Source organism: Pyrus communis, chromosome 12 (assembly GCF_041283825.1).
Source record: "Pyrus communis isolate YQ-2024b chromosome 12, ASM4128382v1, whole genome shotgun sequence".
Taxonomy (NCBI): domain Eukaryota; kingdom Viridiplantae; phylum Streptophyta; class Magnoliopsida; order Rosales; family Rosaceae; genus Pyrus; species Pyrus communis.
The window spans coordinates 6,452,147-6,468,250 of record NC_142576.1 but is presented as its reverse complement, the minus strand read 5'-3'; the positions used below and the strand labels follow the sequence as shown (position 1 = coordinate 6,468,250).

At 36.0% G+C, this 16,104-nt stretch overlaps 1 protein-coding gene and 1 long non-coding RNA gene across 2 annotated transcripts; one reads left to right on the top strand and one right to left on the bottom strand.

Moving 5' to 3' along the window:
• Window positions 1-1,826: 1,826 nt before the first annotated feature.
• On the bottom strand, window positions 1,827-6,616 carry LOC137744698 (vacuolar cation/proton exchanger 3). The gene is made up of 12 exons (XM_068484466.2): window positions 5,782-6,616; window positions 4,983-5,050; window positions 4,772-4,800; window positions 4,253-4,449; window positions 3,731-3,949; window positions 3,299-3,427; window positions 3,096-3,212; window positions 2,900-2,953; window positions 2,687-2,803; window positions 2,498-2,588; window positions 2,322-2,390; window positions 1,827-2,230 (listed from the first exon to the last, which is right to left on the bottom strand). Exons 1-11 carry the CDS (start codon window positions 6,052-6,054, stop codon window positions 2,329-2,331), a joined length of 1,356 nt encoding a protein of 451 aa, XP_068340567.2. The 5' UTR covers window positions 6,055-6,616; the 3' UTR covers window positions 1,827-2,230; window positions 2,322-2,328.
• Window positions 6,617-9,919: 3,303 nt separating this feature from the next.
• Window positions 9,920-11,854, top strand: LOC148692244 (uncharacterized). Its single transcript, XR_015954387.1, has 2 exons — window positions 9,920-10,101; window positions 11,574-11,854. It is a non-coding gene; the product is annotated as an uncharacterized LOC148692244 (long non-coding RNA).
• Window positions 11,855-16,104: the final 4,250 nt, after the last annotated feature.

The following is a 16,104-nucleotide window of genomic DNA, read 5'->3' as shown; positions in this document are numbered from 1 at the left end:
TTACAAAATATATGTGATCGGGTGCCATGAGTCTTGGAAGAATGTCAGAAGGCTCAAATTGTATATCCTACGTTACAAATCCTCAATTATTAGATCTATTCAATCCATTGAAAAGAAAACTAAAACTCCATAATGGATACTAGGTATGATAATGTAAATTGTGATTATATTCAAGACTTAATAAGAAGATAGTTGCTGAAACAATTAATGAGAGACGTAATTAAGTGAATTATATAATATTCTAATTGTCAAGTGAAAGATGAACATATATAGTGCACAAACTGGTCAAACAAAGACCAGCCCACATGAATTAGGAAGTAAAATTCGTATCTCCAGTCCAATTGATGAAGCCAAATTCCAATTGGATGGTATAGAAAATATCTAGGACCACTCCACCTACGCCACCAAATTTGATCTTCTTTAAATTGATTATGAGGTCAAGACAACAAAATACAAGGAGCACTGGGTTATTGGGATCGTGAGCATACATTACCCCCAGTGTAGCTCCGCTACTGTTGGGAGCGTATCATCAATAGAAGGGATGAGCTGATCAATGCACGCCAAAAGCGGATCAGTCTACCCAACCCACCCATGGTCCATCTAACTTACAAGTTTTGTCTCACAAAACAATAGTGAGAGACATTAAAATGAAAGAGTATGAGCGAATAAAAATATAAATAAATAAAAAATGAGAAAGGAGTTTCTTGAAGGTTGCGAGTCAACTTGTAACCAAAACTTAAGCAAAACCGATTGATTATGCTTATTTCTCACCTCACAAATGCGTCACATGAGGTGAAAAATATGTATAAAATGGTACGCACTCGGTTGCACTCAAGTTTCCACGTTTGTTTCTAACCCACGACATATCAAACGAGCAAAAGGGGTCTACTCTCGGCTGAAAGAAAGAACCCATAACTTGAAATAGAAAAGGGGTTAGACCGGCCCAACATTTCTGAGGCACGAAGTTCAAAAAATGAGCTGACCCTGGTCATCATCTCTCGTCAAAACCACTAGGGTTAGACTGGCTAGTAGGGTATTTTAGAGGATTGGACACCACCATGAGATTTTAAGAGCATCTTCAAGGAAAGCTCTAAATTTTATCACACTAAGAAGTCAACAGTCTTAAAAAATTATTTTAGTTATTGTGTTTAATTTTTCATCTCTAATATTATTTTAACAAACTTTGATATTTATCAAACTCAATCCGTTCATTTTTTAAAGGATAATGCTAGGAAGGCCAATTTTTTAAACCAAATGATATGGATGTGAGATGTTAATGATTGAATTATTATTTAAGTGTCGATTAACATGTTTATTTCCTATTGGTTACACATCATCTGGTTTGCAAATTTGGTTTCTCTAGCAATGGTCCACCATTGGGTTTTATTTATTTTTTTTAATATTTTGATGAATAATTTCTCTGTAAATTAAAGAGTGATGGTTTATTTTGTTATAATAGAGACTCTTTATAGAGCCTCTTACGAATGTGTGTGTGTGTGTGTTTTTTTTTTTAAATTTATTTATTTATTTAAACTGGCTCTTTAAAATAAAATTTTGGTTGTTTTACATCATCTCTTGGAGATACTCTAATAAGCCAACTTCTAACTTTTTTGGAAATCTTTGAATGAACTCCCATTTAGTCTGCTAAAAGCCAGTCATCTTGGCCTCTCATTTCAATCACTTTCAAAATCTAAAGCATGCGTTGTTTTGATCCATTTTGGCAACATATATACAAGTTGGGTTGTATCTTTGATATTGTTACGTACTTAAAAAAAATTAAAGTGCTCAAAACAAGTATGGTCTCAGAATAAAAGAGAACTTATAAATTGCAAAACCCACCCCAATTTGGAATTCATTAATTCTTTTATTGGATTACAAAGCAAAGTACTGAACCTCTATGACATATGCCACAACTCTATTCAGAACACGAAATGAAAGACCAGATGACAAAAACAATCTGATCATATCGACATGGAGCTATATACATATGACATACATATATATATATTTTGTAGCCGATCATCGATCATCAAGCTTCACCAGTACTACCAATTCATACTGTTGCCATATTTAGATCCCCAAGCAAAACGAAAACTGTTTGCTTTCAGACAGGCTCTATAACACAATCCAAAATTGAAGAAATTTAACAAAGCTGCATCCAGCCAAACTTGCTGATCAAGGCTCAATCTTTTGCTGTAATCGGAAAATAATGAACCCAAAACGCTAAAACCTGGTTTAAAGCGAATGAATTCCTGTATTAGTTAACTTTATAACTTGCTAGTTGGAATTTAAATATTTGAATTTTACCGTAATGAACTTACATTTTAATTAAGCTCCAAGAACTGCTCCAGTGGACATTTGAAGCCCCAGGTTCACGATGTTCGATTGATCTAAAAGGTAAAAAAAAAAAAAAAAAAAAAAAAAAAAAACTCATGTTTTAGATACGAAATTTTTTAATTGTTACATTAACAAGCAAATTAGGTTGTTAAGTACTTACGAAGCGGAGATTTGTTTACGAAAAAGCAGGCTGAAATGATAATGTAGCACAGCAGAAGAACCAATCCCTTCAGGTAGTGGGAAGTGCCATCCTATAAAATCAAGGAGAAAGTGAGATAAAAGGTTGCTTGCTAATAAAGGAAAGCTGATTAGGTTAAATTTTAGCAATCTTAGATTCTCAATTAATTACCTGTAATGTGAAGGCCACAGCAAGTATTGATAAAGCCAAAGTGCCAGTCTCAATGACACTGAAATTGAGATCCATGTTTATTCCCATAATCCAAGCAACGATCACGCACAACGGAACCTGAAAGTTCATTTCAATGGCATTAGAAATTATAAACTTCAATCAAATTTGAAAGAAAAAACTAGCATTACATATTCTTAGTGTATATAGACGTACAACGAACATGGCTATTTGAGTTGCAGACCCCAAAGCAACGCCGAGAGTTATATCCTGCGTTTACCGGAAAAAAAAGTACTTGAGAACCTAGATTTTCAAGTTAATGGTGGCAACAAAAACGTGCTGGAAAGATTAATCATATGTTTAGAAATGCAATGGGAAACTTAATAATTGTGATTCATTGAAGATCACTCACCAGCTTGTTCTTGAAAGCAAATATGATTGCTCCTGCATGTTCAGCTGCGTTGCCAACAATTGGTAGCAAAATTATGCTGATGAAGCTGACAGACAAGCCCCAAGAATCTGCTGCTTCCTGTTGAAAAAAGTTGTGATTAATTTTATATTAACATAGTAAACAACATAAGGTTACTAATACAATCAAGGTGGTCTGACTTCTACCTCAATAGTTCCCACAACATACTCAGACAACAAGGCAATGACTGCAGTCATTGCAACCAGCCACACAATTCCACTCCATAACCCTATCGCAGGTGTTTCTTCCGAAACAACATCATCATCGTCCGATTCCTGGTCATTAGTAACACCATAAACAAAATGGCTAAATTAGTAATTAGCACAAATCAATGCTGCCAAAATTGTCCCGAAATTTTTCGGTTTCAATACTCTTGCATAACATGCATAACAGTGTTCTCTCGCCATACTTATGCTGCGAGACTGAATCTGAACCACATATTGAGAAAAGATTCTGAGATATTTGGTGGTTCAAATTGGCAAAAGAACATTTTCCCACAATTTCTTTAGTCGAACACTAGATTGTGAGATCATGAAAGGTGCAATAAAACTTGTTAACTTGATTAATTATTTATTTACCTCCTGAGCTTCAAATAATTCACGGTGTGTCCACAGCTGGAAGACTATGTATGCAGCGTAAGCTGAGAGCATCACAATGCTGCTGGCTCTGGACAAATGGAGTGTGGGGTCCACTCCCATAACAGTAGAGCTCCCTGCAGCAGCAAACGTGAACAGCATTGGCAGCAAGTGGCACAGCAGAGCCAGGAGCAGCATGAGGGAGTTCACATCAGCTTGCCTCTGTATGAACAACCAAACAAAATATTTAGATAAGCATGAAATGAAACCAAACACTATCCAGGATAAGTTTAAAATTGACAGAGGTATCTATTTGTCCAAGAAAAGTATTATATATTATAGGGCCGTTTGGTGGCTGGGACTCGATCGATAGGATTGGAGGTAGGTCGAAGTTAATTCTATAGAGTGTGGACGGTAATCCAATTTAATACGTCAACTTCCAACATTTATAAATTTCGCTAAACAACGGCCATGACAGTGATGCAATTTAATTGAAATAGTTTAATTCAAGTCGAGCCAGCTTACCCTGTCATATTTTTGTTCTTTCTTGATGTTGGCAATGCCACCACAAAAGAGAGAAGTGCCGAGGACTAAGAGAAGGTTTGAGAGAATGGAACCCAGTAGAGAGTACTTCACCACTGCTACTTTGTGTTGGGCTAGGGCAAATATTGCAATTATGAGCTCTGTAGCATTGCCACATGTCGCATTTAGAAGCCCTCCCACTGCAAACCCAAAAATAAATAAATTAGAATAAATAAATCAATCATTTTCGTCATATGAAAATTTCATACAACTTTTTTTTAGGACTATGATAAATTGATACATAGTTCCTCTTATCTCCTCCCTTTTTTTTAGTACAAATATATAGAAGGGGAGTTCAGTTAATTAAGCTACATAACAGACAACCTAATTTGATATCGAATTCGTCATTCACGAAATTCAAACCTAATACCTCTACAGACTATAGTGAGTGGCGTATCTTGCCCTTTTGTACTTAATAATTAACAATACGGTAGGGCAACTAAAGATAATGAGGTGAATTACCTGTTGGACCGGTGTAATAAGCAATTTGTCTGCATTTTTGGGAAACAAAAACAAAATGTTAGTCTGGTTTATTGCTTTGTTTACGTCAATGACAAATAAAAATTACACTACTACTAACATAAAATAGTATGAATGAAAAATAGTAGCAAAGTTAGCACTCTTCATTTAGTTTCTCCCATTCAAAATCATTACAGAATTTTAATATACTTACTCTGTCAAGAAGCTGACTCGTTCCGCTAGTGGCATGAGTCCAATTAAGCTCAATGCAAACACCCAAGGCTGTTTCATATAAATTAAGTGGTTAGATAAAAGAAGTCATAACGGTTAATGTCATAGAAAAGAAATCAGAAGATCAGTTACAAATTTACAATCATAGACAGAAGTCAGAACGGTTACGGTCATAGAAAAGAAATCAAAAGAGTTACAACCACATAAAGAAGTCAGAATGGTTACGGTCTAAAACATTTTTTTTTATTTTTTATGATCATAGTATGTAAATGATATGAACTCATAATTAGATTCATACACCAAGTTTAAACTCATTGACTTTATTTACCAAATGATATATATGATATATGATGTATCATATCATTTTATTTTATATTTATACTAGCTTAATCAATATATGCGTAATTATTTGGTTCATAAGGAATCATTTTCTAAACTTAAAATCAAAGTTTATCTACACTAATGGGTGGGGAAAGCAAGTTCAACCTGACAATGGGCTAGTACTAATGTCATTTTTTGTGAGAATCGAATTTAAGGTCTCTCACTTTTAAATGAAAAAAAATAATATTAGATTATAGTACTAAGTGGCAAGTTAGACGCATTTTAAAACTGTAAGGAACTCTCCAAGGAGGAATGAATCCTTCTAGAGAACGAGCCACATACTTCCTATTTGTATGCATGGGAAATTAATTTTAATCAAGTTTAAAAATGACGTTTTGAAATTAATTAAATAAAAATGTTGTGTTTCACTGTTTTATTGAAACCCCTAAAGTGGAACTCACTCTTGCAAAGCCAAAACACTGAGCAGCAATGGCAATAGGGATGGCTGGGAACAAAACAGAGAGTTTAGTCCCCAATAAAACCTCTTGCAAATTCCCCAGAAACTGTCTGAGAAGGGCACACGGAACTTTGGAGACAAGTGTGCGGTCGGACTTCTTCCGAAGTGAAGTGGATGACATGTTGTGCGCAGTCCGGCTGGTGCGGCCGGTCTCCTTGGTTAAACCCTTGAGGGTGCCATTTTCTAACAGCCATGGCTGGTCTTGGTTTGAAGCCATGATTGATGGTGATGCACACAAAAATGTAGAAGAAAAACAAGGCAAGGAATGTACGTATACGCAGCAGGCTGGCTGGCTAGGTAGCTAGCTAGATAGTATCTAGTCAGATGAAGTAGAGTAAGGAGTTATACAGTTAAATAGAGTTGCGATGTTTCTTGTGTGAGGTTAATATCTGCCAAGTATAATTGTAGGCTTCCAGGAAGTTTCGTTTTTTGTTTGAGTGCCAAAAACTGAAAACCGAAAAAAATCAGACTGAACACCAAATCAAACCGAACTTTATTGGTTTGGTTTTGGTTTTGGAGGTTTAGAAACCAAACCAAACCGAACCGAACCAAAATCCATTTACACTTTATGAATGTATGCCTATGATGTTTCTTTTGTAAAACTTTGTTGCTAAGTTTGAAACTAAGCCTAGGGCTATTTCAAGGAGCATACTTGGTTTAGTTAGGGAAGATATTTTATTGGTTATAGAGGAAAGTTTTGGAATGCTTTAGAACTTGGATGAGCTTCTCTATTTGTTTGCTTTTTGAATGGATACGGTGATCATTTTTCTTTGCAATTGAGATTGTTGATAGAATATGATTGGTTTATATGACCTTGTACATGTACAATTACTTGCCTATTTTCCCACTTTCCCCATTTTCTTATTATTTGTCTAGCAATGCAAGCCTCTTTTCTAAATTTCATATATCAAAATCAAGTTTTATAAAATAAAATAAAAAACCGAAACCGTACTAAAACTGAACCAAACAAAACCAAACCAAAAAAAACCCAAAGAAAATTAAAACCGAACCCACCCCCTCAAGTGGTGGTAATGCTCACCACCCTATTTATCATCGATAAATGAGTTTTAATTTTGAGATTTTTGTCTATCTACTACATGAATCTCGAAATTCAAACTCGTCTAACGGTGGTAAATATGGTGGTAAGCATACAATACAACATAGTTTATGGTGGTGAGCAAAAATCCTCTCTTTTTGTTTTTCGTAGCTTGCAGACTTTTTATGCCACGTATTTGCTAAAATAAGAGATCAAAACTAATTCGTATATTCGTCCAGCATGCTACACTTCTTAATTTATTTTCTGCGAACTAACACGAAATTGTTGCTTCATTAGAGTAGGTTACCGAAACTAGATTCTCATAGTGTGGCGCTTCGAGTTAGCAAAGTGTTCTAGTAGCGCCGAAGTCCTATGTTCTATAATGCTGAGCCAAGGACGCTTCGCCTTATCTATAGAAGCAGTCAACTGAGTTCTATACTAATTAGCTCCTTGGTAATGGCTTAATCTATAGATAGAAAGGCTTATGATGGGAAACTACCAGTTAGGTATTTTTCATAATGTGCACATTTGAGTTAACTTGACACAACTTGATATATATGATTTATTGATTTTAACCAAATTGACACGATTACTATTTATATGTTGAGTTTTAAGCAAGCTAAAACAGCAGAATTAGGGAATCTGGACTAAAGCAAACTGTCCAGATTATACATTTTTATCCGTATCAAAACTTAGATTTAGAAATATGCTCGCAAATAGACAGTTTAATAACTTTACGGTTATTAATTACAAACATAATAAGCTAGGGCTATAGACATACAATAGATAATTCATAACATATGTTGTTTCGTACAGAAGATTGTATTAGAATGAGTAACACTCTAAATTCAAGCACTACAAAAGGCGTAAGTAACGGAATTTTATGTGACGCTCAAAAGTAAAAATGAAATATTTTCCATTTTGAGGAAATTATCATTTTATGGTGAATCGGAATGTATAAGTTATTTTCTTGAGTAATATTCATCTCCTATCTCTAAGATGGTGACAATTTTTTTTTTCTTCAACCTTCAAAGTTTTGAGTAAACTCTAAATGTTGATCAATTTTGTCCTACCAATTGAAAAATTCGTCAAGTAAAATCCCTCTACCCGACGAGATGCGCTCCGTTTGTCATAATTTCGTCGAGCAAGACTAAATTTCTGAAGTGCTTGCAAATTGTGTTATCTATTCAAATCGAATTCCCGTGTCACCAATTAGTTCTATTTAAAACCTCAATTTTCTTATCTGAAGTAGTACATTCACAGCAATCACCAAGATAAAAAACCGCGTCTGACTTTTAACTGCCGATTATGTACTTGATGTAAAGTTCTGGAAAGTACAGGTAAAAGCCAGTAGAGACAGAAAACCATTGACGTTTTGTTTTTTAGTAATTAATCACATAATTTCACGTTGATTTTGAACCACGTATATAAAATAAAATTATGAGAAAATAACAAAAAAGTCCAACGTTTAGCACAGAGAGAATTGTACGCTGTCTATTCTCTATACAGAGACCAAAGAGAAATAATAATGACGATGGTGATGTCATGATCATATACAGTGGGCGATTTAAGATTTTAATTCTGGAAGGTTTTAGTGTTACAGAGCGGGAAGAGCACAAAAAAGTCATTTTATTCACTGAGATATTCTTTAAACAGTTGGCGAACTTGCTGTCAGCCATTCTATAGCATACATGTCAATAAATATCGAATACTAAAATAATTTATCGAGTGATGTTGAATGATGTTTACGCAACGTATTGAAGTATACTTAACATACATTACATCAAATATTTAATAAATATAAAAAGATCACACCAACATTCGGAACGTCCTTTAAAAACCTTTATATGTATATTTCTCGAATTTCAAGTTATCCTTGGAGTTCCTCGGCCCCAGTGTAATCCGCCCCATGACCATATATGTGCAAATACAACTGCGTATTAATTATTTTTCATTTTTATATTAACTGGACCAAATGCATGCCACATGGATCAGATAATAACTGAGAACTCTCAGAAGTATTTGTACAGAAACCTACGTATACTGCATACGAACCTTCCTGGAAACTCCTCGATGGATCGATGACGGTTATGCTTAGCTTTCCATACTCGAACAAAATCTTGAGTAAGAGCTATCCCTTCATGCAGTTCTTGTTTGCTAGATTGGGATGACAAGCTCACATGGAGTTGCACATGAGCATACGATCGTTTTTTGTTTTTTTGTTCTATTTTGTTTTTGTTTGTTTTTTACCGTCGTCATATATTACCAATTAATTTTACGTTTGATTGCTCACATTTTAATGTGTATAGAAGCGTGCATGGTTTTCATTTGTCAAGTCACATATATATAGTGCCGGTATGAGTTTTTTGAGGCCCTGAACGACACCAAAAAAAAAAAAAAACCCTAATTTATATATAGACAAACTTGAACCTGATTTTGCAAGTAAATTCAAACATTAAAAATAAAATAAAAAATAAAATAAAAAAATAAAAATAAAAAACCACTACTGAAAAATGCCACATTTAATAACTTGCACCCTTGAATTGAAGATGGGTGGGCATGGAAACAAAAACCGCGCAAAACCACTCCGGCTTATAAGATAATTTGATAACTAAGATGAACGTTTATTAGTTATTCAAAACAAAACAAAACCTTATACATACATGAACTAACATAATTTTTTTAATGCCCCTCGTTTTCGGGGACCCTGAGCGGTCGTCCTAGTTGCTCTACGCTAGACCCTGTCTTACATTACGATTACACACGTGAAGGGTTCAGTTGAAATGTCTATATCAGAATAAACTGATTAGGGGGAAAGAAAGATTTTCATATCAACTATCAGGCTACTCTCTTGCTTACACGTACTTGGGTACGTTTATAGTGCGACATGTGAGTCGTACCCAACTAGTTAGTAACAAGAAAAAGTGACAAAATTAGGGAAGGTAGAAAGAAATTTCGTGAGATATATATACACTATTCAAGGACAAATATCTAAGTACGCCTATATATATTTGTGGCTCGAGTAGATTCTCAATTGTGCACAATATTTACTGACAAATTCCGGCGGTCCAAAGTTTGAAACTGCGCTATCAAGGGTTGGATTGTTGAAGGGTTTCTTGCTTGCTCCATGTAATTTGCTTATTTTACTGCATGTTATCATGTGTCCATAAACGTACTTATGTACGTATGCTCGTGACCCTACTCTTAAGCCCAAGCTCTGAATTTCTGGTAACAGTTGATTTCACAACTCTTAATTATAATATTTTCTTTGGAGGTTACTCAATTCATGGAGATTATTAAGCAACCAAATTTAAATGTAATTAGTATTTTCTTATTCATAAGCTGATCTCTACTCTTTCTCATAGTCATTTTATTTTTAGTTTTTTGTTTTAATTTTTGTGGTGAGATTAAGGAAAGTATAAGGGTGAAAGGAGTGGTGAAGGAGTGGTGAAGGAGAAGTGGGAGGGAGAGGAAGAAACAAAGAAGAATAAACTAAAACATGATCTTGAAAGTATAACGATTACAATAGTTTTTTGTTTTTTATTTTCTGTGCATTTTGTCTACCTCTTCGATCATCTTTTCTCCACTCTTTATTTATAGTCTTGTGCTTCCATGATCAAGTAATTTGGTAAAATTTCCAGGCCAAATTAATATATATTGTAATAAATGTGGAAAAATCTAGTTTGGTCTTTTCCGTTAAGAATAAGGGTGAGTATGGATTCTTTTGGTTCGATTTTTTTTTTTTTTTTTTTAAATCGAAAATCAAACCAAGATTACTATTTGGTTTGGTTATGTTTTTGCAATCTGTAAAGTAGAAACCGAATTCGGTTTCGTTTTTCTTCAAACTTTTTTTCTTTTTCTTTATAACCTAGGAGAGAAAATGAAAAAAAAAAAAATCTACAGAATAAAGCTTTGAAAATATTTGGGCCTCTCATCACATACTGGAGCTTTATCACATATCATTTATCATCGATCACTCCACACAGTCCAAAAACATGTCTTGCTCTCATTATGTCTTTGCCAGAGTATCCAAATAATTCCCAATAGTATATTTGCCCTCCACACGATCCATGCATTTTGTCTACCTCTTCGATCATCTTTTCTCCTCTCTTTATTTATAGTCTTGTGCTTCCATGATCAAGTAATTTGGTAAAAATTTTGAGGCCAAATTAATATATATTGTAATAAATGTGGAAAAATCTAGTTTGGTCTTTTCCGTTAAGAATAAGGGTGAGTATGGATTCATTCGGTTCGATTTTTTTTTTTTTTTTTAAATCGAAAATCAAACCAATATTACTATTTGGTTTGGTTATGTTTTTGCAATCTGTAAAGTAGAAACCGAATTCGGTTTCGTTTTTCTTCAAACTTTTTTTCTTTTTCTTTATAACCTAGGAGAGAAAATGAAAAAAAAAAAAATCTAGAGAATAAAGCTTAGAAAATATTTGGGCCTCTCATCGCATATTGGAGCTTTATCACATATTATTTACCATCGATCACTCCACACAGTCCAAAAACATGTCTTGCTCTCATTATGTCTTTGTTAGAATATCCAAAAATAGTATATTTGCCCTCCACACGATCCATGTCTGTGGAACCCTAGGACTGAGCTTTCCACGAAGTTTCCTCCATCTTTGTGGGCACGTCCGTACACATCTTTATCACGTCATTCTCTCTATAATTGCATGATTTGTTTTGTACAGGAGCTCAGCTGGGACATGCATAAGATTTATATCACACTTCCGGATTAATAACGACGGAAATGTTGTTTTGGAATGTAATGTCATGTACATGGGGTGTAGGAACTGCAATTTCCACGAACTTTCCTCTCTATCTCTATCAAGGGCAGAGGTGGCTTTTGGAGCAGCGAAAGGTGTAATCGCATAATGTTATATACACTTTTGTTTATTCACTGGACAAAAGATACATATGACTATAAATGTTGTTTCTAAACTCGAATCGAAAGCGTAAAATTACACTTTAACATGTGTCGGAAATTTCATTTCATTAAGTGATTTCAAATGGGAAAGAGATAAATTTAAAAAAAAAAACATAAATTTAACAAATAAGAACAGAAAAGAAACAATATGAAAAGGGAAAAATTATCCGATTCCTAATTACTAATGTTCATTGATTGAGACCTTATTAGTTTTCAAATTTTGATTGGAGTCCTAGTATTAATGTGATAATGAATTTACATGTTTATTACATATTTTTTAAAATAAAAATTAGTAATTGATTTAGGGTTTTAATACTTACACCTCTATTAAGCTCCTAAATAATTTTCAATTCAAACATTTCCAAAATAAATAAAAAATATTAAATTAGAATAAGTTTGTACCCATTACTTTTTTATAAAAAGATTCTCAATTTTTTAATCTTAAATGCACCCATTCATATAATTTTCAATTTTTTTTAATCTTAAATGTACCCATTCTTAAATATACCAATTTGTTATAAGTAAAATGTACTTTTTTTTAAATATAAAATGTACTTTTTTTTAATATAAAATGTACAAATTTTTTATATAGAAAGTACCCTACTTTTTAATATAAAATCCATTAGAAAAATTTAATCCATTTTTAAACTTATATGGGTACATTCTTTTTTCATTGATTTGAGAATGTATCTATGTCAAATTTAATCGAAAAAATTTACTAATGTTATTAAGTCTAATATCTTTTTACAATAATCTGTACACATTTTGTCGAATAGTTATCAATCTTCTCATATTCATGTTTTTCTAACAATAATCTGTACACATTTTTAGGTGTTTGTACAAAGAGGATTTTTTTTTTTTTTCGTGTACAACGATAAACAACAAGACGTTCACATTCAAATCCGAAAATTATGAAAGTCAACCAAATACCTCTCCTTACAAAAGGCGAGAATATCACAAAAGGGGATGTATTCAATTGACAATTTGATGAATTCTAATGGAATTATAAACTCCCATGGAGTCTATGAATTTAATAGATTCATATATGACACGTCCTGTCACATCCCGGCCCGGGGCGGATCACTTCCCGGGCCCGCTCCACCACCGTACCACAATATTGTCCGCTTTGGGCTTACCATTCCCTCACGATTTTGTTTTTGGGAACTCATGAGCAACTTCCCAGTGGGTCACTCATCATGGGATTGCTCTAGCCCCCTTCTCACTTAACTTCGGAGTTCTTACGAAACCCGAAGCCAGTGAGCTCCTAAAAGGCCTCGTGCTAGGTAGGGATGAGAATATACATATAAGGATCACTCCCCTGGGTGATGTGGGATGTCACAATCCACCCCCCTTAGGGGCCCGACGTCCTCGTCGGCACACCATGACCAGGGTTAGGCTCTAATACCAAATTGTCACATCCCGGCCTGGGGCAGATCACTTCCCGAGACCGCTCCACCACCGTAGCACGATATTGTCCGCTTTGGGCTTACCATTCCCTCACGGTTTTGTTTTTGGGAACTCACGAGCAACTTCCCAGTGGGTCACCCATCATGGGATTGCTCTAGCCCCCTTCTCACTTAACTTCGGAGTTCCTACGAAACCCGAAGCCAGTGAGCTCCTAAAAGGCCTCGTGCTAGGTAGGGATGAAAATATACATATAAGGATCACTCCCCTGGGTGATGTGGGATGTCACAATCCACCCCCCTTAGGGGCCCGACGTCCTCGTCGGCACACCATGACCAGGGTTAGGCTCTAATACCAAATTGTCACATCCCGGCCCGGGGCAGATCACTTCCCGAGACCGCTCCACCACCGTAGCACGATATTGTCCGCTTTGGGCTTACCATTCCCTCACGATTTTGTTTTTGGGAACTCACGAGCAACTTCCCAGTGGGTCACCCATCATGGGATTGCTCTAGCCCCCTTCTCGCTTAACTTCGGAGTTCCTACGGAACCCGAAACCAGTGAGCTCCCAAAAGGCCTCGTGCTAGGTAGGGATGGGAATATACATAAAAGGATCACTCCCCTGGGCGATGTGGGATGTCATACGCCCCGATCCTGATGTTCGAAGGACAATGGGATGGCCACGTGATGGCCAACATCCGAGGTGACGCAAGCCATTTTATGAATGCATATATTGAGCCAAGAACATGTGAAACATGCACATAAATTTCGCGCATAACTACGCAATGTAATATTCAAATACAACCTTAACAAAATAATATAATAAGTTCAACTGCCAACAAAATAATAGTGATAATGCATGACATATTCAGAGCACACTACTAATTCAGAATACAAGCGAAATGTGTAACAAAAAATGCTACAAGAATGTCCAAGCGGAGAGCAGGACACAAAGTCACTGGTATGGGAATGCCTCGTTCCTAGGTCCTGAGGGGGTGCAAAACAAAACATGAGTGGACCAAGTTGATATATAAGTAATACTAAAACAGTTATTCATCAATGTACTAGTCCCCAAAGTTTATGAAAACTTAATAGTATAATAGGTAATAGGTTTTCCGAAAACCCTAGCATGCCATATAGTGTGCTTAGTAGTGGCATTAGAATCGCCCGAAGGCCTCCATTCGCCCGTAGGCCCCTACATCACCCGATCGAAGCCATATATATATCTTTATTCGCCCATAGGCCCCTACATCACCTGACCAAAGTCATATATAAATATCATTCGCCCGTAGTCCCCTACAGCACCCGACCGAAGTCATATATAGATATCATTCGCTCATAGGCACATAGTATGAGTAACCACTGAATAAGCACAATAAAAACATGAACTTAATATTTCCAATATATATGTATATATCTCAATAGAGCTCAATAGCTCAAACATCATGTCTTAAATCATATTCATAGTATATAATCATAAATCTTCCAAAGTATTAAATCTGATAAAGCATGATATTTCAATAATCATAAATCCAATTTACTCATCAACGTTTTTGAAAACGTAATCATAAAATCATGATTTTCATGTATACATTTCTAATAGTAAAATCATGCATTTTGGAAAGGGTCCACTCACAGATATTCTGCAGTCGAAGAGGTGTGCAAACTAGGGAGGATGGGGATGCCATTAACAAACGTACCTAAGCACATAAAGGGAACGAAAAATTTATAAAACTATACTAAAACGATTGAATTTCAGGAAACGGACATTATAAACGGATTCAGGACATCGAAAGGGGGAACATTGGGTACCCCCACGCGTCGTCACCCGCCGAGTTGGGTCGCTGGAAAGTTGGTCGGAAAAGTCATCGTTGCTGCCGTGGACGGCGACAGAGCACAGCACCTTCGGTGGAGGCTCGTGTGCTCCACACGCAGGCCAACGCGCTGACTGAAATCTGGGTTAGGCTTGGTTTCTGGGCTTGGGTTTGGGATAGTGGGCTGGGTCTCTGAGTTGGGCTGGTAGCATGGCCTAAAGGTTTGGGCCGGGTAGCAGTTAGGTTTGGATCCAGGTTTTAGGGTTATCGGGTCGCGTCGATCTGGTTTCTGGGCAAACCTTCAAACGTTCATAACTTCTTCAATCTTCAACCAAATCAAGTGATACAGAAATGAAAGTTGTAGTTCTCAACGAGATGAAGAGAATGGTACCTTACATGATAGCTAACTCGTCGTGGATTGGCCGAAAAACGCCTAGAAAGTGGTAGTGTTCACCGAAAAACTGGGGAAAACTCACTCCGGGCTATTTCTGCGTTTAACAAGCTTAAACAATTTACAACAAGCCTCGATCTAACCTTAAAACACATCCCAAAGGTTTCTAGGAACTTACCCACGTCAGAAAAGTCACGAAAGTCGTCGGAGTCGGAGTTCTTCGGGACTGTCACGGTTGAAGTATCGAGTTTGGCCTGGGGTTTCGAGGTCCAACATCCAAGCCTTGAGTCTTGGGGTTGTTGTTGTTGTGAGAGTGAACTCAGAGAGAGATGAGAGGGAGATCGCAGAGAGAGGGCACATGGATAGTTAAAAGGGAAATAGGAAAAATCTGAAAAGTAGGCGAGGGTATCTGGATAAAGTAAGGCTAAGAGGACAAGAATCCCAAGTAGGTCCCCTTGGTTCGCAATTTAAGAATGCATAAGACGAAACACAAAATATCCAAAAACGTTCGACGTTCGAACGTAGAATCTTCGTTATACCTTCGAATTCGAATCCGTTCGTGCCTATGCATTCGTGACGATGAGTACGAAACAAATAAATAAATTAAATTAAGACTACGCGTTTCGACGAGACGGTCAACAAAAGTCAACTCAAGGGTACAATGATAATTTCATAAATCCGATAGT